Source organism: Carassius gibelio, chromosome A4 (genome assembly GCF_023724105.1).
Source record: "Carassius gibelio isolate Cgi1373 ecotype wild population from Czech Republic chromosome A4, carGib1.2-hapl.c, whole genome shotgun sequence".
NCBI lineage: Eukaryota > Metazoa > Chordata > Actinopteri > Cypriniformes > Cyprinidae > Carassius > Carassius gibelio.
In genome coordinates, this window is record NC_068374.1 from 26,433,828 (window position 1) to 26,457,354 (window position 23,527).

At 36.8% G+C, this 23,527-nt stretch overlaps 3 protein-coding genes across 5 annotated transcripts in view; all 3 read left to right on the forward strand.

The window, feature by feature from the left end:
• The window catches only part of LOC127975151 (decorin-like), a 38,716-nt gene extending 37,378 nt beyond the window's left edge, over positions 1–1,338 (forward strand). For both annotated transcript variants that reach the window (XM_052578980.1, XM_052578988.1), the window contains one exon: positions 61–1,338. In XM_052578980.1, the coding sequence (XP_052434940.1) occupies positions 61–261 (201 nt within the window). In that variant the 3' untranslated portion in view covers positions 262–1,338. The remainder of the gene's footprint in view (positions 1–60) is intronic.
• A 6,142-nt stretch (positions 1,339–7,480) lies between these two features.
• On the forward strand, positions 7,481–11,011 carry LOC127975171 (lumican-like). Its single transcript, XM_052579010.1, has 3 exons — positions 7,481–7,762; positions 8,600–9,505; positions 9,586–11,011. Exons 2-3 carry the CDS (start codon positions 8,626–8,628, stop codon positions 9,738–9,740), a joined length of 1,035 nt encoding a protein of 344 aa, XP_052434970.1. The 5' UTR covers positions 7,481–7,762; positions 8,600–8,625; the 3' UTR covers positions 9,741–11,011.
• Positions 11,012–15,419: 4,408 nt separating this feature from the next.
• LOC127975179 (keratocan-like) lies at positions 15,420–22,193 on the forward strand. Of its 2 annotated transcripts, none has more exons than XM_052579022.1 (3): positions 15,420–15,577; positions 19,433–20,307; positions 20,862–22,193. In XM_052579022.1, the coding sequence occupies exons 1-3, from the start codon at positions 15,570–15,572 to the stop codon at positions 21,023–21,025; spliced, it is 1,047 nt and encodes a 348-aa protein (XP_052434982.1). In that variant the 5' UTR covers positions 15,420–15,569; the 3' UTR covers positions 21,026–22,193. The 2 variants fall into 2 exon arrangements, with proteins under 2 accessions (XP_052434982.1, XP_052434991.1); XM_052579031.1 differs by lacking the exon at positions 15,420–15,577 and adding an exon at positions 18,091–18,259.
• Positions 22,194–23,527: the final 1,334 nt, after the last annotated feature.

Below are 23,527 nucleotides of genomic sequence, written 5' to 3' on the forward strand. Positions count from 1 at the left end.
ATGCCATTTCCACACGTCTTTAAGTCACATGTTGTCACGCTCTCGTTCAATCATTTCCAGGTGATCTACCTTCACTCCAACAAGATTGCTGCTGTGGGAACAGAGGACTTCTGCCCACCCGGCTATAATACAAAGAAGGCCATGTACTCAGGCATAAGCCTGTTCAGTAATCCAGTGCCCTATTGGGAGGTCCAGCCCATCACCTTCCGCTGTGTCTTCGACCGCTCGGCCATTCAACTGGGCAACTACAGAAAGAAATAGACCGTCCCATCAGATGCCTTAGTCACTGTTTCATCCCGCCCCTTCCTGTCTGACCTAATCCTTTCAAGCACATAATTTAGTTTGAATGCCATATCTCAGTTAACCCCGAAATAAACTATTCCATTTTCAACATGCAGTTCACTGGACAGATGTCACATGATGCTTTCAAATAGCCAAATGCATATCAGTATAATGTACTGAACATACATATTGGGTTGATATATATATGTGCAGAGGAGAACAGAAAAGAAAAATAAAGAAAGTGAAGCCATGACCACTTAGAATATCCAATAGTGCACATCGCCCCGAAATGATCTTTTTGTCGAAGATCTGTCCGGATCTTCTGGACCTAAGCCATGTTCTTCGATGTTCTTCGCTGGCCTGCGGAGCGGGCAGCAAGGGGTTAACACATGTCAGCCAGTGCCATTAACAAGAGCTTGTATGCTAGAATGTACTCAGTTATTACTTTCTGTGTCGCGCTAGTTCAGATTGTGCTGTTAAAAATCGTTCTTCCTTCTCACGTAATCAGTTGATTACCTTGAGGAGGAAGTTGGGCTTGATATGAGTTTCTCTTCGTCTCAAATTCAGATGTTTTGCTGACATTTGTGTTCATTCGTTTGCTCAGATCCCGTCTGCTCTACCCAGGTGAACATAGCGCTTCGAGATGTAGAATTAAATATGCTGTCATTACGATAAAAGTGATTCCCAAGCCTATACGCATGCTTTTGCTGCTCTGGTGACTGCGAGCTTATGCGTGTGTGTGTTTCTTTCTTTCTTCGTGTCTGTTGATTGTCTGTGTGTTTCAGTCTGGAAGGATCGGGAGGGAGACGGCGGACATGGACACCTCCTGCTTTCATGAGAGTCATGAATGTCTCTTGTATAGACGCTGTATATAAATGCTGTATAAAAGAATCCTATCAATGCTTTGAAGCACAAGCACTTAGTTTGGACTTTAATATATCGGCAATAAAGGTAATCCCTTTCTTCTCTCCCTCTCTCACTCTCTCTTTCTCTCTTTGGCCAATTAAGGGCTCCGACACAGGTGTCTTGAACCAAATAAACAGTCAAATCTCTAAATGTGCTTTCTGGGAACTTTCACTGGGTGGTTTACTGGGTTTGCTCGGGCACAGGGTTGGTCTTCAGGTAAATGAAACCGAATGATGCCTCAAAATAACACTTTCTTGGATGGATGCTACAGTCGCAGAAGGCCTTGAAGAGCTACGGTAAAAATATCACGTTTGGGTGCTAGTTTGGTTTCACTGTCAAAAAAAACTCTGTTTGCATCATTTATATGAATTATACAACCGTTGCTCAACAGCGAGCGCAAAATTATATATATTTTTAAATGTTAAAGCACTCTTAGGGATCCATTCCTAAGTCAAGTTCTTGGTTTTCAGAACCTTTTATGTTCCCTTTTGATTGTGTCCAAAAACAGAAACTAGCCTACAAAAGAAATTAAGTTACAGTTGTAGTTTTTTTTTTTTTTTGTAATAAGACATTCAGTCCTTTTAATGGAATGGTTTCATATCCTTTAATTAATCTCTTTTTTTTTCTGTTTTGAAAGGGAAGTATTATTCTTACTCTGTATTTTGGTCGTCTGATATAGAAATTGCTGGTTTTAAAAATAACAGTTGCAACTGTGTTATCTGACTGTCACCACTGCAGACAAGTGCAGATTCCTGGTCGACCATAAACAAGACCTTATGAAAATAAAAAAAATAGTCATGAGTCTCTTAAAACACAGGGATTAGCTGATAGGACAGATGTTAACAGTAGCCTTTGTGGAGATTAAAAATATGATATCATTTACTGATTTGATAATGACAAACACTCTGAATCAGGCATTTCAAAAGATGAAATTGAGATAATAATAAAAATATTTTTGGTTTAGGTAAATCCTTCAAACAACTGCAATTAAATGGTAAGACATTGAACATGAACAAATATATACTTTTATGCATTCTTATTTTCATATATATATATATGTTGGGATCCTTTTCATACAGCAGAATTTCTTCATTCATCAATTTCATAATATATCCACCAGGTTGTCTCTCGTTTCTGTTGGGTGCCCCCTTGTGGATTATTTTGTGCTGCACGATTTTGAGTGCTCTCTCAGTTCATACACATTTATGAGCTTTAAAAATTAAGCTCCTCCTCTATAACGCAACTGTAAAGCGCAGCGTGTGTGTGTGTGTGTGTGTGTGTGTGAGAGAGAGAGAGTGAGAGATGGAGAGGACACAGTGTGGGATTGTGCATTTGTAAATATATGAGTGTGTGTGCCAGAGAGCTAAGTGTGTGAGAGGTAAATTTAACAACTGTGGCAGCCTAAACTTGAGGGAAGAGCTAATACCATCTGACTATACTGGACAAGAGCTTTAAAGGTAAAGTTAAAGGTTAAGGAGGACAGCAGAGGAGGCTCACAGAGGAGAATGTGCAGTATAATATTGTCAGTTTCATATTATTTTCATTAATGACATCCAAATGGCACATTATTATTATTTGTGTTTTGTATTAAATGCACTTTGTAGCATATAAAACAGTTTTGTTATTGTAAACTAAAACAAATAAAGCTGAAGTAAAATAAAAAATGTTAGACAAACTGAAATGACAATTAAAAAATTGTCTCGCAACTAATTGAAATATTTAGCTGAAGTGCTAAAACTGAAAAAAAAAAATCTGAATTAAAGTTAATAAATATGTTTATGAAAAGTAAAGTGATAATAGCAATTTAAACTAGAATTAAAATGCAAACCAAAATAAAATCCAATCCAAATATTAAAAACAATGAATATATTAATTAGATAAAATAACTAGTATATATTAATATCAATTCACACTGTGAGATCTCAAGTTGAAATGTTTTATATAAAGAGACAGTAAGATGAGTGTTATCAAATGAAAAATAAATAAGATTGTAGCAGATTGTAATTGCTAAAATTACTAAAACTGAAATAAATATAAATTTCATTTAAAATAAAAGAATAATATAAGCGGCAAAAGCACATAAAATTAGTAACAGTGATTAAATTTAAATAAAAATTAAAATATAATAAATACTATAATATTATGTAAATAATACAAAAAGAACTGATAAATGTCACATTTGAGATATAAAAAAATTGAAATTATTAAAAAAACTATACATATAATCTAATATAATATAATATAATATAATATAATATAATATAATATAATATAATATAATATAATATAATATAATGTTATGATATAATATACTGACAGCACCAAAATTACCACATAATTTCTGCTGCATTGAGTAATGCAAATTTAAAATCAGCACTTTAACACTTTCCTGTCACAATCACAATCGTTGCTTTGTGAGCCACGCCATGACAGAAGTGACATCATTCTCAGAACAGGCCATTGCTGAAACCCTGAGTGTGAGCTTTGATCAGCTCTCGGTCTCACATGCCTCCACAGCATGCAAGTGTGTGAGCTGTGACTTCTTAACTAGCTTGCTGCTATTACATTAAGTGGATACACCGAGGTCTGAAATTACCCTCGCAGCCACCTGTGGCACATGTGCTACCATGTGTGTGTGTGAGTGTGTGTTTGCCAATGTGAGGCTCAGCGCTGAGTCTGTTTGTGGCAGCACTGAGGTGTCTGAGGTGCATTTGTCCACCTCAGGATCACCCAACACTTGACTATTTGTGTCCAAACTGAGGCTGAACACCTCTAGCTCATTCAGAGGAGAGCTGATAGCAGGGATTTTACAAAGTGAACATATTGTTCTAAAACAGCAGCAGTTCAGACATTTTAGTAACACTGATTTGCACCAAACACCAAGAGTGATGTTTAACTCTAAAAAGATTTAATAAATTGTAAATATTATGCATATCCAGAAAGAGAGGGCGCGAGAGAGAATGTGATTTTTATTCATCCATATCTATATGTTAATATATTATTTGTAGGCAGCTTTGTGTTTCACTGTAAAGTTCAGCCACACTGAAAAGTTTTGTAGCAATTTTCATTTGTCAGCTCTCTCGGGATTCTGAAAAACCAATGTAAATTATGTGTGGCTAAATCATTTTATTGTTGACAAAGACATGCATTGTAATGGGAACCATATGAGGTATTTCTCAATATAATTACATGAGTATCATGACTAAGCTTGAAAACAAGAGGAAACTCATTTTATTCGAGGATAAAAAATATTAGTTTGACTGACTCAACCTGACAACATCGCGATTTGCAAGTAAAGGTCATTTTTATGTGCCGGATCAGGTAGAAATAACATCTTTAGCTATTAGGAGAGGAAACATTATAAAGCTGTTGACAAGATCAGAAGAATCAGCTTTTTGATATATTCCTGAAACATATTTCAATTTAATTGGTGTTATCCTTGTCTACAAGCAGATTTGTCTGCCTCAAAAGCATCCAGGTCAGGAAAAATGGTTGGAAATTGTGAAACTTGACTGGAAATGTCTGGTGTCGTCAGAAACCAAGACACAGACGCAGCTGTGGACTTTCCCGTGCGTAGTTTTGAAGACAGAGGGAATTTAGCCACTAACGTCACTGTAAACTGATGAAGGTGAGATGAAAAGAGGAAATGATACTCAACAGAAATCTCTCGGTAAACACACCAAAGTTGGTAAATGCTGGACCTTTTTATGGAACTGGTGTTGAGAGTCTTTCCAGTGATGTTCAGGATGCTGAGGCTCTCATTTTCCGTGTGTGTCAATGTCCAGACAGGAAAGACACAGCTGGACATCTTACGGAACATCTTTATTACTCAAGCTGGGCTGGTAATAATCAGACTTAAGAAGACACCGGCTTTATGGTCAAATAAAAACATTTATGGTCAACAACAACAGTAAAACTGCAGCTGGCAGAATTGTATTCAATAATTAAATAAATAAAAAAATAGTGTCCATGTTATAGGTTGGACAATGTATATTTTATAGCGCATAACTGTGTATTTCATTTAATTATATTATATAACATAACACGCTCAAATAAACATTAATAAAATTAAGAAAAAAGTAACCTTCAAAAATAAAATGTAATTCGAATAAATATGATTGTTCTGGAAATTACCTGGTCCCCATAAATGATTAGGCAATATTCATTCTTTTTTGCTGTAAACACTGTAAAATATATTTTACAGTAAAATAGATTTGAAATAGGTTTGTCATTTTTCATTAATCTTGCTTTTAAAATAACCAATATTTTAAAGTGTATTGCAGGGTTAAAACTTAACTTTAACTAAAAAAATTTTTTATTTTATTATATATTCTATTTTTCTAAAAAGGCAACATTTTTTATTTTCATTAAGATTCATCTTCAGCTTGATAACTCCATCTAAACCTGAAATAAAAATGTATTTAAAAAAATTATATAGACAAAATAAATAAATATATTAAAATATATTATATATTAATATATAAATAAATAAAATAAATACTAATATTACCAAAATTACTAAAACTTTAACTAAAATTAAAATGATGGCAGAAAATATAAAATAAAAACTAATTCAGAATATCAATAAAAACTATTTGTATCTCAATAATACTTAAATAAGAGTTTTGTACTTCAAACAAAGCTAATTACTTAAGTGTAAAGTGTAATAAATGACCTGCCACATATCTAAATCTAGGGGTGTGTTTGAAATACTTTTTAAAAAAGTGCTTCTGCAGCTGATTTTTTCAATCAGACCGCAGACTGTTTTTACATAGTTTGAGTGCAACTGCACACCTCACATACCTGCATCAGGTACAGCTGCACAGGTTTGCCCTGACCTGCTCCTGCTGCATAACTTCATGCATAAAGTCCAAACATGAGCTCAGCTTCATGTGCTTGCCCTAAAGGCCTGACAGATGAGAGGAGAGAGTGGAGAGGTGACCTGCAGGGGATGTTACAGATGAGGAATGGGTGATAAGGTCATGGTGCTGTTAAAATGGGACAGGTATGAGCAATGCAGCAGATCCAGAGCAATTTAAGACCACCCAACAGTATCAGATCTGTGGCCCAGAAGTTAGCGCACATGCTATAACACGCCATGGTGCACAAGTATATAACTAGTGTTTGAATCTGACTCTTAGTCTCTTGAATCTGTCGGGCACATTTATTTTTTTACTTTTTGTTTTTTGTAACATGATATGTTTAAATTATTTATTTGTTTAAACATATTATTATTTATTTTCTAATGATTTCATTTATTTATGTATCAACACACTCAGTAACCCTATCTTACTGTCATTTACTAAGTATAATAATAAAATATAATAATTCAATAAAATCGTAAAAAAATGTAAATGATGAGAATAGACATTAGTTTGTTGATGTGTTGATAAATAAATAAATAAAATAATTAAAAAAATTAATAATAAAGTTTTAATAATTAGCAAAATATGTATACCTGTATAGTCACCAATTAAATAAGCACATTTAATACATTTATTATTATACCTATTTTATATTCTATTTTAATGATTATTATTTTATTATATATAAATATATATATATTTGGTGTGCAGATTTTATCTTCATATTCTTTATTGAGTTTGCAGTAGTAATCCTTGACAATACATAATCTCAGCTCCTCTGATACGCATGAAGTCTACAGAACCGACCTCTCATCTTGTTTTCTGGCTTTACTGCATTCCTAAGAGCCACTGTATGCTATTAAAACTAAACTGATCTGCAATCAGCACCATCTTTCCCACTGTGTGCGAGCTTCCCATCACATAAATCTATGACCACAGCCAGACAGAAGCCGGCTGGATTTTATGGATTTTAAGATAAAAAGATGGCACACTGTTTGATGATATACCATCTACCAGCTGGATACATTCTCTCTTCAGATAGACAACACGGTTATGTAAGACTGGTTTGGCCTACTACCCTCTTATTTGGTCAGTTTTTCCAAGTCTTATAGCAGGCAGCTGCCTTCGCAAGTAGCCAATTTTTTTTTTTTTTTAAGATGATTTTTCAAATAGTTTCATTAACCTTTGTTTTGTTTCGATTTTTTATTTTGTATTTTTTATGAGGAATGCTTAGCGTTGGCTATGATGGAACTGACAGTGGCTGTGTTTGTAGATTTATTTGTCTCTCTCACATAACTGTTGAATTGTTTTGAGCGACTGTTTGGAAAGAATGGGATGGAAAAATGTGCGCATGTGTGTGGTGACTATACAGGTATATATATTTTGCAAACTGTCCCCAGTAAGTCTTTACCCCTTTCTGTCTTCCTCTGAAGAACTACATGTACCAAACTGCTTTGCTACACCTGAACCTTGATAGAATCCATATGTTTAGAATCCAGTGAACAACTGCTGACATCTACACACTAGAACTGCCTCACTGCTGTTTTCTATCAATCTTGGGCAACTAAGGTCTGGCTTGAGTGTCTCTGTCTCTCTTTTTTTCTCTCTCTCTCATTCTTTGCTTTCTCCCTCCCTTACTCTTTCTCTCCAGAGTCCTCGGGCCGAACACAACTCTTCCTGAAGCCGTGAACAGAGAGAGAAGCAGGAAGGTAAGGATATCTAGCATCTGCATTTATGAGTTGAAAGCTCATGCTTACTTTAGTTCTGTCTGGATGAGATTATCAGAAATCTGCTTGGCAGATTTTTGGGGTGGACTGAAAAAAAAGTATAATCATATTGCGGTTATTCAGCATGGTAATGTTTGAGAAGCTTCCATGCACGCATTTCATTCAAAACATGATGTTAAGTTGTTATATATATATAATTTATTAATTATTGAAAATGCATGAGCTGATAGAATTATACATGCACTAATTTTTTAATTGTGCATGAACAGAGAGAGAGATTATGCAGTACTGGATTTAATTTGGCTATACTTTAGTGCAGTTACAAAATTTCATGCATGACAACTGATGTAATTTATTCTTCTTTTCTTTTAACTTTCATGAAACTTTAATTGATTAGTCAATATTCCAAAAGCACCCTTGCATTACTCTTCTGAAGTTCTATCATTTGCCATTCAATAATTCTTCGGCATTGCATGCAAAGACAAAGGCAGATATAGGTATGAGGTAAAGTTAATGTAACTTGAGATGAACTTGGATCTGCACATAAGCAATGTGGGTCTAATTTGCAAAGGAATGAATGACTGTCTGGACCTATTTGCATTCTTGAGGATGAAGTCATCAATTTCCTTTAAATAATGGCTCTGGCTTTTGTTTATGTCTGAGGTTCACCATAGAAAGTTCTGTTATTATGAAACTTTTTTTTTTTCTTCACATTTTAATATTGCCTCTTACGTAACAATGTAAACCACTCTTCTCTTCTCTTCTCTTCTCTTCTCTTCTCTTCTCTTCTCTTCTCTTCTCTTCTCTTCTCTTCTCCAGGTTAGATTTGAATAAGTTGTTCAGCCATGTTTGCTCTTGGCTTCTTCCTGTTGACTGGACTGGTATGTCAGAGTTTGGGTCAGTATGATTACTATGACCAGTACTATGTCCCCTCCGCACCACTGGAGGAACCATCATCTCCACATTGCTCCCAGGAGTGTGAATGTCCCTTCAGCTTCCCCACAGCCATGTACTGCAACGGGCGCGACTTGAAGTTCATCCCTATTGTGCCGAGCGGCATCAAATACCTCTACCTACAGGACAACCATATTGAGGAGATCAAGGCTGGCGTGTTCGACAACGCTACCGACCTTCGCTGGCTCATTCTTGACAACAACAACATCACCAGCCACAAGATTCATGGTGGCACCATTGATAAACTGAAGAAACTGGAGAAGCTCCATTTCAGCAATAACAGGCTGACCAAACCCCCTAGTTCTCTTTCAAAGTCTCTGGATGAGTTGAAGTTGATCGGCAACCAATTGAGCTCGTTCCCTGCTAACACCTTGTCTGGGATGGAAAACCTGACCACCCTCCACCTGTCCAAGAACAAGTTGACCACCGAGAGCATCACAGGTGCCTTCAAAAGCCTGAAGTCCCTTGTTCTGCTGGACGTGAGCGAGAACAAGCTCAAGAAACTTCCCTCGGGAGTTCCACCTTCGCTTCTGATGCTCTACGCGGACCATAACGACATAGACGGCATTCCCAATGGCTACCTGGCCAAGCTGCCAGCCCTGCAGTACCTGCGTGTCTCTCACAACAAGCTGGTGGACTCTGGAATCCCTGCAGGTGTGTTCAACGTGTCTTCTCTCCTTGAGCTCGACCTGTCTTTTAACAAGCTGAAGAGCATTCCGGAGATCAGCGAATCGCTTGAGCATCTCTACTTGCAAGTCAACGAGATAAACAGTAAGTCTTACTCCATTTCCAACTTTTCAAGCTACAGATTAAGCATGGTTTTTACTCCATTTCGACTTCTATTTCTTCAGAGTTTGACCTTGCAAATATCTGCAAGTTCAGCTCCCCGGTCAACTACTCTCGACTCAGGACCCTGCGCTTGGATGGAAACAACATCACACACCGCAGTCTGCCAGATGACACGGCCAACTGCCTTCGCCAGGCCTCAGAGATCATCTTTGATTAAAGTCACACCTCGCCAGTAGTTTATCAAATACATTAAGGCTATTACTCTTATTAGACACTCTGAGTGACTTCTGCACGTCTTTATTCATGATTCCGACAAACACATCTGTTTACATGCACACTGACGACAATATTTTCTCTCTAAAATGTTGATGAACACATCTGTAGGTAAAATGGGCAGCAGTAGTCTGGAATCTTGAAAATCTGGCACATAAAATGTCAGTCTTGTATGGTACTGTATGAAGAGTAGTAGTCGAATTAGACAAGATATTCCCATCTAAAGAAATACATATTTGTGAAAATTGTGAATAGCCCAGTGTGTACTCCATAAGAAGTTGCCAACGCTATCTCACGGCCAATTCGTACATATTTTACGAGGTGGCTTATTCATACGAATTTGTACGACCTCACTCGTACGATTTTATACGATTTGTCTAAACCCCAGTGACGGTTAGGTTTAGGGGCGGGGTTAGGTGTAGGTCATTCGTACAAATTCATACGAATTGTGCAACTTGTAAAATACGTACGATTTGGCAACAATCGTATGAATTTGTACGAGTGTGGCCGTACGAATTCGTACGAATAAGCCACCTTGTTAAAAAATTACGAATTGCCGTGAGATCGGGTTGGAAGTTGCACTATATGTCATCTAACTGCATCTTAATATTTCTGCATGATAAGTACCCTAATCATTCAAAATTGTAATCATGTTATTAATAAGCCTGCTGGTAAGGAAATTATATTGTTTAGAATACAATTTATGGATAATAACTATCTAGTTGTATATAAAATTGCTAAATGTGCAGCAATGTTGAAGGATATCCAACTGAAACTGAGATCCACACAAAACTAAAAATTTAATAGAGTGAATTTGCTGAGGTTTAGCTAACTGCAAAGTAAATCTTACGTTTTTTTTTGTTTATTATTATTTAACTGAGGAATTTCAGTGCCAAAATGTTGTATTAATAGCAAATTAGTATCAGCTTGAATTTAATTTCTGAACTCTGCCAACATTTATACCATATTTTATCTGCATGCAGTTCATCTTATTTTGTAACAGCAATTGTTTTCAATTCTGTGGCAAACAACATTAAAAAAAATTATGTATTCAATACACAATTTCACATCATCACAATGTTAGTCGAATCATTGAACCACGAGATTACAGTAACCTTGGCGGACTGTTGTAAAAGTTGTAATTTCCCTGATTTGTTGTTATATTTTGTTTTATTTTTTATTCAAACTTTATTTGAATAAACCAGATTTCTTACATGTGTGGAGGGAAACTGATGTATAAATCCTAATAATGAAGTCAGATATAGAAATTATTATATTAACACACACATTATTCAAATAATATAATACATTTAGCCAAAATAATCTGTTAAATATTAACAATTGCATCTGTTTTATCATGGAAATTCTCTAAAGCATCATTGCAGGATATCTTCAGTAGATATTAGAAGTCGTAAAGTCTTTAGGTTCTTATGATTCTTAAACAAAAATGGCTCCCTTTACACACAGGCGAGCTACTCCATGTTTTATTATTTCCATCTTGGTTGTTGATCTTCCAGCTTGACTCATGTGGATTTCCATTTTGTGGAGTCAGTCCTGCTGTTTAGGATGGAAAGAAACTTCTGGAATGAATCTGTTTGCCATATTCCTCCTTTCTGGCTTTTGAGCCAAACTCATGGATAGACAAAGTTCTATGAGCTTTGCCCTGTTTGAAACAGAGCCATGATGACAGAACTGCTTCCTGTGGGAAACGTGTTTTCTTCATATCTTTAGCTGAAGTACAGGGTATGGATATAAATATAGTGATTGTAAGATGAAAAGGCTTTTTTTTTGCATGGAAGAGTATAGGGTGTTATCTAACTAAATATCCCTTTGTCAAAGGTAAGAACATATCAAAGCAATGTTAAGGGCTATAGCAAAGTAGTTTTTTAACAATAATTCCCAGTCTGCGATCAAATTACAAACTCTCAGACTATGTACTGAATTTGATGACAAAGTAGATGGAGTATGTAGGTGTGTAGAATACGTACTACATTGCCAACTACATCTGCCATGTTGACATCGTCCTTTGACAATTTGTACTTGTCATGTAACGTAGCCCTAATAGCAAAAAAACCACAACAAGATTTACTTAAGTGTTAAACAAGAACAGTTCAGCCCTGCAGAGCAAATTTCTCAGTGCTTATAACATTTAAACTTAAAAAGAGCCACTCATTTTGCAGTGCTACACAATTTTTTATTCAACTTTTGGTCTTGTGGGACAGCAAAGTGTCCACAAGAAGCTCAATGGGTTTGCAGATACAGAAGGTCATCCGGGTTTGACTCACTGTATCATGAATACTAAACAGTCTGACATCCTTGCCATTGGGCATACTGCTTTTGATAGTGTGTAGCTGGGATGTTCGCATATTCAGATGCAGGGCCATTATTCGAGGTAGCTGTAAACATAAATTCCCTTCCTCAGCTCAGGACATAGCTCCACAAAACACAATAATAAAATAGCCCAACAGTCAATTTTTCCCCATTTAACTCCTCCAACCATCTGCTCCCATCTCTATCCCAAATCATCCCTTTATGACAGGCACTTCAAAAGTTGCATTTAACATAACTACAGATCTTTCTGCGCTAAAAATGAGTGTTTTGTTTAAAACGGTAGAGTTGCAGGCAGAAAACCCAGCATTCCAGAGGAATGGAGGGTCTGGGGTGACCATGTGATAGTTTTACAGAGAGACACTGTGGGAGATCTTTTGTCCATGTGTTAGAAACAGATGATAGATAGGCAGTTCTGGCTTTTTTGTTTGAAATATCTTTACCACTTTATTGCAGCCTGAGTATTTAAGTTCACCACAAGCTGATTTTGCAGGACCAAACACACACACACACACACAAAATTGATCACTTTTATTGTTCGAGATGTTGACGTTCAGTCTATTTACCCTCAGTCTTTCAAAACCCATTGGACTTTATTCCGTGGAGCACAAAAGGAGCTAATTTATAGTGTAGCATAGTATGAAAAATCAATGCTTATGAGTTGCATGAGCTACTTTTGTAATTATTTTGTTGAGCTTTTTAGCAGTGTCTTGGTTAAATCCATCAATTGTTGATTGGATAAAGGCAGATCTGAATACGAGCTTGCAGTCGATTGTAAGGAAGCGGCAGAGTTAGAGAAGTCCAGCATTTTTTATTTAAAATCACAATCTAAAAAAAAAAAAAAAAAAAAAAAAAAACGGGGTTAGTTTCCATTGCTTTGTTTTGTGTTTCATGGAAGAAAGTAAGTAATCTGAAACAACATGATGGAATCTTAATTTCCAAGCGAATTGTTCCATTATTATAACCAAAGTGCATTGCTTGGATACTTCAATGTTGCTGTGCCACTGCAAAAACGATAATAATTTTATGTTGCTATGTCATATGTTTTGAGGTCTTGCTAGAAAACCACACTCTGTTATTCAGTGTCTACTAAACACTGGAGAGACTTGGTGGGGAAAGGAGACCATTGTGATGTTTTTTTTAGCTCATATTCCTACAGCTGATCTCTTCAGAGAGAGGACACAAAGGTTTCCAGTTATTGTTTAGAATATGTCTGTTTGAAAACACAAAAGAGGCTTGCAAAGGTCCCCTGAGGGGATCAAATCTGTTATGTGATGTTGTTGTCAGAGTATTATAAATTTGATTTGTGTGGCTCTACACAGAGAGTTGGGAAAGCTGGGAATTTGTCTTTGAAGTCAACATGAAATGGAAATCTAAATTCATCTTAATTTGAACAATTCATCAATGCAATTGTTTTTAATCAATACTTTCACAATTTGTCATGTTTTATTGAAATGACAGACTATTCTAAGAATTATCCATTCTTTTAGTCTGCCAGTACGCCACACATTTTTGCCACTCAACAGATCTGCCACTCCAATCAACAACCAATGGGTAGAACCAAGGCTCTGCCACATTTTTTTGTTTGTTTCTATGATAATCATGATTACATATAAATGTTGGAGGTTGTATACTATCTGTAAAGTACAAAGTGTAAAGTTTTACCTCATGAGATCCAGACCCTGATCAATCTAGTTTGTCATTAAATTATTCAGTGGCTTGTTTCCCAAAAGCATTGTTGGCTAACAATGGTCGCGAGTTCCACTGATCTCCATTGGTAATGAAGGAACTTGCGACCATATGCTTTTGGGAAATGCACCCCAGACTGGTTTTTTGAACTGGTTCATGAATGATTAGTTCATGAATTAGATAAGACAATGCCTGGCCAAACATCTGGAGATCTGACAGGGCATGTGTACTTTGTACAAGCGAGATTGTGTGAGATTTGATGATTCCAAATACTTAAGAACAGAAATCATGAATCCACTTTTATTCCAGACAGTAGAATCCTTTCAACAGGACAGAGATGTGCTCTTTTTCAATTCAATTCAATTAAAGTTTATTTGTATAGTACCTTTTACGATACAAATAATTGCAAAGCAACTTTACAGACAATTACTTTCTAATTAATAGAAAATTACTTATTTTAAATTTTAGTTTCTACAATATTTAGTAGTAGCTTGTAAGTGGTGATTGTCCATTTTGTGCTTTTGACAGGAATTTTCAGAAAAGTTTATACAAGACATAGTCAACAGCAATTATTATGTGATTGCATAGTAAGTAGCAATATTTGTCAGTTCTGTACGTTTCAGGGTTAGCATCATCTGAGGTCCTCTGAGAGGTTGACATCATCTCTTCTCAGGTGTTCTGCATCCAGACTGGAGCTTGTGTAAATCCTAGTATCCTAGGAAAAACAGAGAAACAAATAGAGGCATAATTAGCGTAGCTGCTGTTCCAACCAAGTAAAATTAATTAGTTTAACCCAAGCTAAAGAATAAGAATGCGCATTTGATCAGATACAACTGCAGTCACAAATTATGAGATGCATTATTTGAATGCTTGGCGAAAGAGAAGTGTTTTTAATCTAAATTTAAACAGAGAGTGCAGTCAATTGTGCAGTAAGACTTTAATCAGTGTCCTACCCAAATCAGAGACCTTCTATATCCCACTTTCCTCTTCTCCATCTTGAAATATCTACAACAGGATCCAGATGTTTAAACAGATGTCGCCTGGTTACTACTCACTGCCTTTTCACTCACTGTGAAGCTATGCACAACTCGTGTGAGAGTGGTGAGTGCAGGTTTAACTCTCTAACATCATTGTACCTTTCAACAGTTTTTGCATTCTAGCTTAATTCTACTTTTCAGAGGTGTCCGTGAGTGCAAAATGACAGCCAGATTATGTGCATTGTCCCAGGGCGGCCTAGTTTAATGGAGTGCAAAATATCCTTCAAAGTCATTAGGGATGGAGACGAGATATGTCCATTGAAAAGAAAGGGTTAAATGTCTTAAAGCCACTTACATCTGTTTGGAGGCTGTCATTTTTGACAGGAGCCCCCACCTCCTAAAGCTCAACAGACCCACACTGCACAAAGAAAATATTAAAAAAGAGAAAAAAGTGCTTTGCTAGCAATAAGTAACCAGTGCATGCTTGTGGAAAGACAAATCCACGCAAATCTTTCAAACTTTTACACACCCCCTTATTCAAGATCACCAGCTGATGTCAAAGGTTTGGCCTTGGGGAAGTAACTCTACTAACAATAGTAATCTAATAAGGCTGTGTCTTCTGATGCATGCCTGGGCCAGAAAGAAAGTGGGAGAAACTGCAGACTGGACTCAAACTGGAGAGGAGAGCAGGCGGGAAAGATATACTGACTGCAACCCCAAAACTGGAAGCAGACACTTTGCCTCCACCTGCATAAACCAAAATCAGCTCTGTGACTGAGATGAGCAGGTAATATTTTCTAGGTTTTTTGTTGTTGTTGTTTGGTTTGTTTTAATTTTAAGTGGTGGAGATGCAGTAGGGAAGTGGGTGGTTTTTCTTTAGTTGAGTATTGAGATATTTTAAATATCACTTATATTTCCCTTATACTTTATAATTTTCTATGCACTTCTGCTGCCTGACTTCGTATAAGCTAACGAATTTTGGATTTTAATTGTAACTGAGGGGAACAACATTATTGAATAATAATACATTGAGTAATAGCCATCTACAGGATCATGAACTTGTAATGCATATGTATTACATATGTACTGGCGTAGTTGCTTACATTGAAATATCTTGTGTAAGACAACACAAATGTACCAGAAAAGTAACATAGTGTTAGACATTTATCATGATAGCACAGCATAGCATAGATCAAAATACTATGGTATGATCATATCAACCCTGTACCATGGTACCAGGACAATTTGTTTTTAAACAAAAGTCTTAGATTTTGCTTGTGTAAGCAATGGAGAAGGGATGTGCAATTAATCATTTCAATGAATTAGTTTATCTTTTTGTAAAGCTAGAATTAACGGATGTTCTAAACATAAATTCTACTGAAGATAATACTAATGCAGCTTTTTGATCTTGGCTAAAACAATTAGACAATACAGAAACTTTCCTTAGATGTTTCTGTTCAAATCAAGTTTCTTAGAAGCATAAAGATGTGAAATTGGACAGTGGACATTTGGATGGCATACTAGCCACAGAGCTAGAGCCAAATGTAGAACCGTGTGTAATTAACATAGCTGCCTCAAACAGGAAATTAAATCTCTTTGAGAGCATGTGTTTTCTTTTAGTTGAAGCATAAATGTTCAGCAGTTGTCTTATGCTGTCATTTCTCAGTAATATATATATATTACCATCTGTGATGTTTTTTTGTCCATGTTACATTTAATTTTAATCACCAACTTCTGTTCATCTCCATTCAAAGAAGCTAGTAAATCAAATATTTTACTATTAGAGATATTAATTAACCATAAAGAGCTTTCAAATATTGTTTACCAGTCTCAGAGTTCAAAAAGTTTAGGTGCCTAGTAAGCCGTCATGATGATGCCCTCAAATATTTAGCAGTTAGCATTAGCGCTTATCACTTAACAGTTTGGACTGTTCTAATCATAAGCAATCAATGTGATAAATCCCCGACTTGTTGCTCTCATGCAAGTTGGGACAGTCCATCTACCTGAAAACTGGGTGACTAGAAAATCCAATCCAATCTGAAATCTGTAAGCCATCACAGGTGTGGATATTAGAAAAGCTGGCACCTACTATGGTCTGTGGTTTTGTCGCAAAATAGTCGTAAACACAATAGGGTGATAAGGTTTAGTCATGTAGTGTGATCTTGGTCTCAGAGACTTATAGAGTAGCAAGTCTTCAATATTTTTCCCTGTTGACATGATGTATTCAATGAATATAAATATTGCAGAGTTTGTCTGAGTGTATTAATGCCATCATTGGAATAAACAGATATCCCAGATACAGAGTATTTTAATAGGCTTAAACCTCCTAAAGTTTGATGCTAATTGCTGCCCCGAGAATCACCTCGTCATGTCCTGTATTTCCCAGCCTAATGCTCTTAGTTGCCGATTTAGTGTTGTAGACCTAGACACAGATGTAATCAGTGTTTAGAGCTCTTTTAAGTTCCTGTGAATAATAGGTTTTGAATTCTGAAATTGGATTAGGTTGGTATGTGTACTCTTTGCCCTTTAGACCATTGGTTCTAACGTAGAGCAGCACCATCCTTGACACGAGGTGCTGGATAATAGACTGGATTACAAATGGTCATCGATTTCAACTGGAGGAGCCCATTACAGGTTATTACAAAGACAAAGTAAGTAGTTGTTGTCGTCAGTGGAATTGAGAGCAAGTAATGACACAACAAGATCAATGCTTGGCAGTCAAACAATGACACCATGTGTGGCTAACTGTGCCAGCTACAAATCAGCCTCTAAATCCAGACAAGTGCTCCCGTGGGGACAGAAATTTCAGCACACAAGTTTTGGTGATTGTGCACATTAAAAAACAAATGTGCAGACTTTTCTCATTACTCATTTTGCAACTGCAAGTCTATACCAAAAATAAAGCAGATCAAATGTCATTTACCAGTCAAACTGTGAGTCCTTAACAAGGATGTGCAAAGATAGATAGATCGTTAGATAGAAACAGTAGATATGATGGATGGATGGATGGATGGATGGATGGATAGATAGATAGACAGACAGACAGACAGACAGACAGACAGACAGACAGACAGACAGACAGACAGACTGACTCAGATTTATCAACTAAGTGGCCTGATCTAGACATTGTTTACTTGAAAGACAGGAGACAGGTGTTGTTTTGAGGGGCGATGAAGAAAAGGATGAAGACTCTTATAGGCCTGTATTAGCCTCATTAAAACTGGGCCAAGGCCCATGTCTTCTTTTGACCAACACGCTGGTTTAAGCACTGTCCATCCTCACAGGATTATGACTCTTGACCTCGACAGGCTATGATTGGCTAAGGTTGTGTCTAGTGTGTCCATCTTTGAAGGGATCATGGGATGCCATTGCCACTACAAATAGGGGCAGGAGAGGGCAAAGTAGCTCAAAGTTGAGGCATCTGTACCCACAGCAAGAGATTCAGTAGAAGAGCGCCAAGAAGACAAAGGTAAGACTAGCATTTAAAAAGGTGCAATGGTAATGTACAGTTGAAATATCTTGGCAAAGACAGTTTTCTTCAGACAACTTCTTCCATACCATTAGAAAGCCTTTGCCCTCCAGAACTGCATATTGTGAGCTATTAGTCATTTTTTCTGGTTTAATCTTCATTGATTTACCTTTATCTTGGATTTAACACAGAAGTGCACAGTTATGAGATGTATGGCACTAAAGTTTTCAACTGTTTTTTGTGATGCAGTTGTCCACAGAACTGGATTAGAAAAGCCAGTATGGAGGTCATGATTTGAAAAAACTATTATTGCCTTGAAAGACCTTTACAAGTGAAGCTGGTCTGATCACGGTGTATTCAGGGCTTCTCTTTGGTTTAGTGTGAGTGTGTTGCCCATTGAAAACTATCTCCCTACAGTCACTTGGAGCTCAGTCCCAAAAATTTCAACCAGATAAAAGAGAAATCTCAGATGTGAATATGTGTTAACGTATTATTTGTTGCATACACACTTAACAAAACTCAAACTTGCATTTGACAGATAGGAATATGTAAAGATGTGTTTTAAATTTGTGCAAAGAACTAAGTCTATTTGAAATGGGGGGAAAACTAACCGAAATCAGTCAATGGATGTAGACTTTCATATTGCAACATGAGGGCCAGGTGTTGGTAAAAACATGCCATGTTTGGTATACCTTGTCTATTCAGAAATAGGACATACCTGAACCCTTATGCCAGAGACTGGCTTCTTTGTGACTGTCTTCTGAGTGGAGATGAGTAGCACTATGCCAGGCTTAAGTCAATCAAGGTTGACCTGGCAGCATATTCTGAGTTTAAGAGGATTGCTACTTAGAAGATGAAGACAAGGGAATGATAATCTTAACTAGAGGATGTTCTTCATTTTTTTTGTCAATGAGTTTATCCACTTAGAGAGAACCTGGGGTAATGTAGGGTGGACCTATGTCTATTCTTAGTATGGGGGACAAACATTGTTCCAGGCCCGGGAACAAAGTAACTTACTGAAAGGAAAAGCCAATAAGTTTTTGTAACAATCCCAGTGAACTTGCATGACAGGCTTGTTTGGAACTAAAATAAAGTCTCTAATTTTATTGTTATATGGTTTCAATATTGTTAACTGCTAGTTTTTTTTTCTTCTCTGTCTCTATTATTGTTCAGGTTAAGCCTAACCATGGAGTGGCTCATGGTTGCATTTGTAGCCCTGCTTTTGACCAGCCAAGTCCGCTCTGAAGAAATCCCATATGAGCACCTTATCTCTCAGATATCGGCATGTCCTAAAGAGTGTCACTGCCCTCCAAGTTTCCCTAATGCTGTTTACTGTGACAACAAGGGTCTGAAACGCATACCTGACATCCCACCCTACACCTGGTACCTCTACCTCCAAAACAACCTGATTGATGTCCTGTCAGCAGACGCTCTGCGCAATGCCACACAACTGAGGTGGATCAACCTTAACCGCAACAAAATCACAGGTGAAGGCCTGGAGGCAGATGCTCTTAAGGCCATGTCCAACCTTGTACACCTTTACATGGAAGACAATTTGCTGACTTCCATTCCATCTCCTCTGCCTGCTAAATTAGAGCAGTTGCGGCTCTCCCGAAACAGAATCTCAAAGATCCCACCTGGTGTCTTCTCTGGGATGGACCATCTCACCTTGCTGGATCTGCAAGGCAACAAGCTACAGGATGATGCAGTTACTGAGGTCAATCTGAAAGGCCTCAAGAACTTGATCCAGATCAATTTAGCAAAGAATCAGTTAAATACCATGCCCCTCGGCCTACCACCCACAACCACACAGATCTTTTTGGACAGCAACAATATTGAAAGGATTCCGGCTGAGTACTTTAAAGGTCTTCCCAAATTGGTGTCTCTCAGGCTCAACCGCAATAAGCTGGCTAATGGAGGCATCCCAAAAAATGTGTTTAATCTTTCCAGCATCCTAGATCTACAGCTTTCTCATAACCAGCTCACAGAGATACCCGTTATCTCTTCTGGTTTGGAGCACCTGCATTTGGATCACAATAAGATCAAGAGTAAGTCCACAACCAAAGTTCTGAACACGCCCTTTTGTATGTTGCACATGTAGACCTCCTTTGTATTTTTGCTAAATCATTTGGTAAACAGGTCTCCATTCATACTGTTGTCCTTTTCTAGACAAAGGTCACACTATGGTTGTGTCCAAAGCATATGACTTTCTGCCATTAAATAAGCAATGTAGTCAATACTTGCTTGATTATATCTAAAGCTCTAAAGACTTTATGGTGCCTGTGAAAGACTGTCTGAAACTAGCTTCCTAAAGAAGTTCCTTCATAAGCAAAACAAACTTTTTAAGTTACTGGCTGACCAGAAGCAAGGAAGCCTCCTTAAGTCCAAGGTATACTTCATTTTCCGCATTCTGCTCCATCTTGCACACAGCCATGTCCATGTCCAAAAATGATGGCCCACGGACAGTGTGCAGACCATTGCGGAACATGAACAGCTGAAGTATACTTTAGACTTTAGACTTTGGATGCACCCTTAATTGTTTTATGCCTGCATGTCTGTGACTTTATCAGTAAGATGTTTTTTTTTTCTGTAATTTCCATAGGTGTGAATAGCTCTGACATCTGTCCACCTGGTTCACTCGATGATTATCTTGATGAGAATGGTCCACGTCTCCGTTACCTTCGCCTTGATGGTAATGAGATCAACCCCCCTATTCCACGAGAGCTGATGATGTGTTTCCGTCTCCTCAGGGCTATTGTTATATAAAGATCCTACACCATCTTGATCCTGTCCATTTCATTTACCGGCCCTGAAAATGTATGGAAACTAATACACTTGAAAAGGGTCTAAAAAAAGAGGACTATCTATTTGTAAATTCAGAAAATACATATTGAAAACTGTACACTGCTGAAAAGACCAGCTGAGGTCTTTAGTTTTTGACCAAGAAAGCCCTGTTAAATAAGCTAGTTAAGAAAGCTGGTGAATATACCAGTATCCAAAATATGATATATTCAGGTGGTCTCCCATTCTGGTCTTTTCAGTGTGGTAGAGAATAATAAAACTGGTTCATATTTGCATTTACAGATGGTTTCTCATGGCTATATTGTAAAACCACTGTGCCTTTCTTAATTTCCTTCATATGGAACAACTAACAGACTTGGTTTGTGGGAAACACCATTATCTGTTCAATGTTCTGTATAATGAAGAGAGCTCCAAAACAATTGTCCTCATTTTAATGAAATGTAATTTCCCCATCCTGTGCAAAATCTATTTTCACTATCCATCATTATCCAAAAACTGTTTTACCTCACCACACCATTCTGGGGTGTTTTTGGACAGAAGAATTGTGGTCTGATTATAGAGCCAAATTGTAATAAAGTTAGTACATAGTGTGGTTTATTAGATTTTATTGAATGCATGGATGTTCTTAGTATACATACAGAACCAACAGAAGATAAACTTGAATTTTTTTGTTGCCTCTGTTATAGTGACTGATATGTACTGACATTTAATATTTTAAAAAAATACGTTTATTTTTACTTTTTAACATTGCTTTACATCTTTTTACAATAATTATTTCAATATTCAATCAATAGTTTAGAATGACATCAATTTTGAAAGAAGCAGCCTCTTTAGGACAGGAAGATGTACTGTGACCTACTGTTTTAATAATTAATGTATAAATACAGTTTAATTGTGGTAACATTTTAGGCTGATTTTAAAATGTATCAAAATGTGAAAAAAAAACCCATTTTAAACGCACAAATGTAACAATTATTTTTCTTTGTTCATATTTATCACTTCAACCTTCTTTGCAGAAAAAAATAATAATATGTGAGATTAATGTCACAAACTGTGAGAACATTGTCAAAAGGGAAAATATAAAATGAGATCAACTTTTGTTTGATGTTCCTGATTAAACAGTAGTCCAGCATTGTCTCTGCATTGTTAATTATTCATTTGTCATTATATATATCAAGCAGCCAGTTAGGAATCCTCTTTTTAAAAGGAAATATAATTCACAAGCAATGTACTATTCTACAATAATTTAACATGATTAGATTCATGATTTGTTTTAACTTGCAGAAAAGCTTGTTGTAGCTTTTGCTAAACATTCAGTTTCAGTAAAAGCAACTCCCATCTATCAAGGCGATTTATTTAAGATATTTAGATGTATTGCAAAAGTTCTCATTAGAATTTGGTGTATGGGAAATACTGTACCAAGCTCATCTTTATGGTGCAAGCAGGGCTCTGTGGTTACAAAAAAAAAAAAAAAAAAAAAAAAAAAAAAAACCTTTTAAAGCAAAACAAGTGTGCAACAGAACACTTACTTTTAAATATTTATACACATCTGATGGAGAGAAAGAGCAACAGTGTGTGTACAGTACCTGGCTATCAAGTGAAACATTAGCTTCATTTATGCTGCAAGGCCCAATACATATATTTTTAGTTTCATCTGTTACGCTGACTTTAGACACAGCTGACTGTGTTACAGTAAATCCTCAACCACACAGTGCAGGGCTGTGCAGCTTAAATTGATCTTGCAAGTAAATGGATTTCCTTGGCACAATCTAGTGGGTTTGCATGGATATTGATGCAATGCTCGGTCCAGCTAAGGAACTTTTTGGTGTATTTGGTGTCCCTTAAAGCTCAAATATGTAATATCACACACATAAATGTCACATATAATCAAACAAAGTGGTTAAAAAGGTCAACAAGACTTTGAGTAACACTTAAACATATCAGTGTGACTGAAACAAAATGCAGTATGTGTCAGATGTTATTAAAAATTCGGAAGAGCTCAACAGTCCCGGTCCTTAACTAATGCTGGATTTTTATTTCATGTGACTCAGCAAAAATATGATTAGCAGAGAAAGGGAATTAGTATAGAAAAATAGTCTGAGGCCTTTAAAAACATCCCACCGAACATTAAAAGCAGGCACTTGTACGGCACTTCCTGATAGGTTAGCAGGTTTTCTTCAGTCAATCTCTGCACAGAGGTACTAAGCAGGGTTTTAGCACCAAGTCTTGGCACAGAGCAGAATGGAGGTCTTTTCTACCTCTCTGCATTACACTAACAGAGGAGCCTCACAGAGGGCCCATTGTGCGCCGGGGCCCTGCAGATCCCTACATGAAAGCAGAATATGCCTCACGCTCACCTCAGGAAAAGGAAGACAAATATCTCACTTAGAACTGAATGACTTATGTGTCTCTTCAGGAAACAAAAAAAGACAGATCGTTGTAAGGGATTAAAGGATTTTTGCAGTT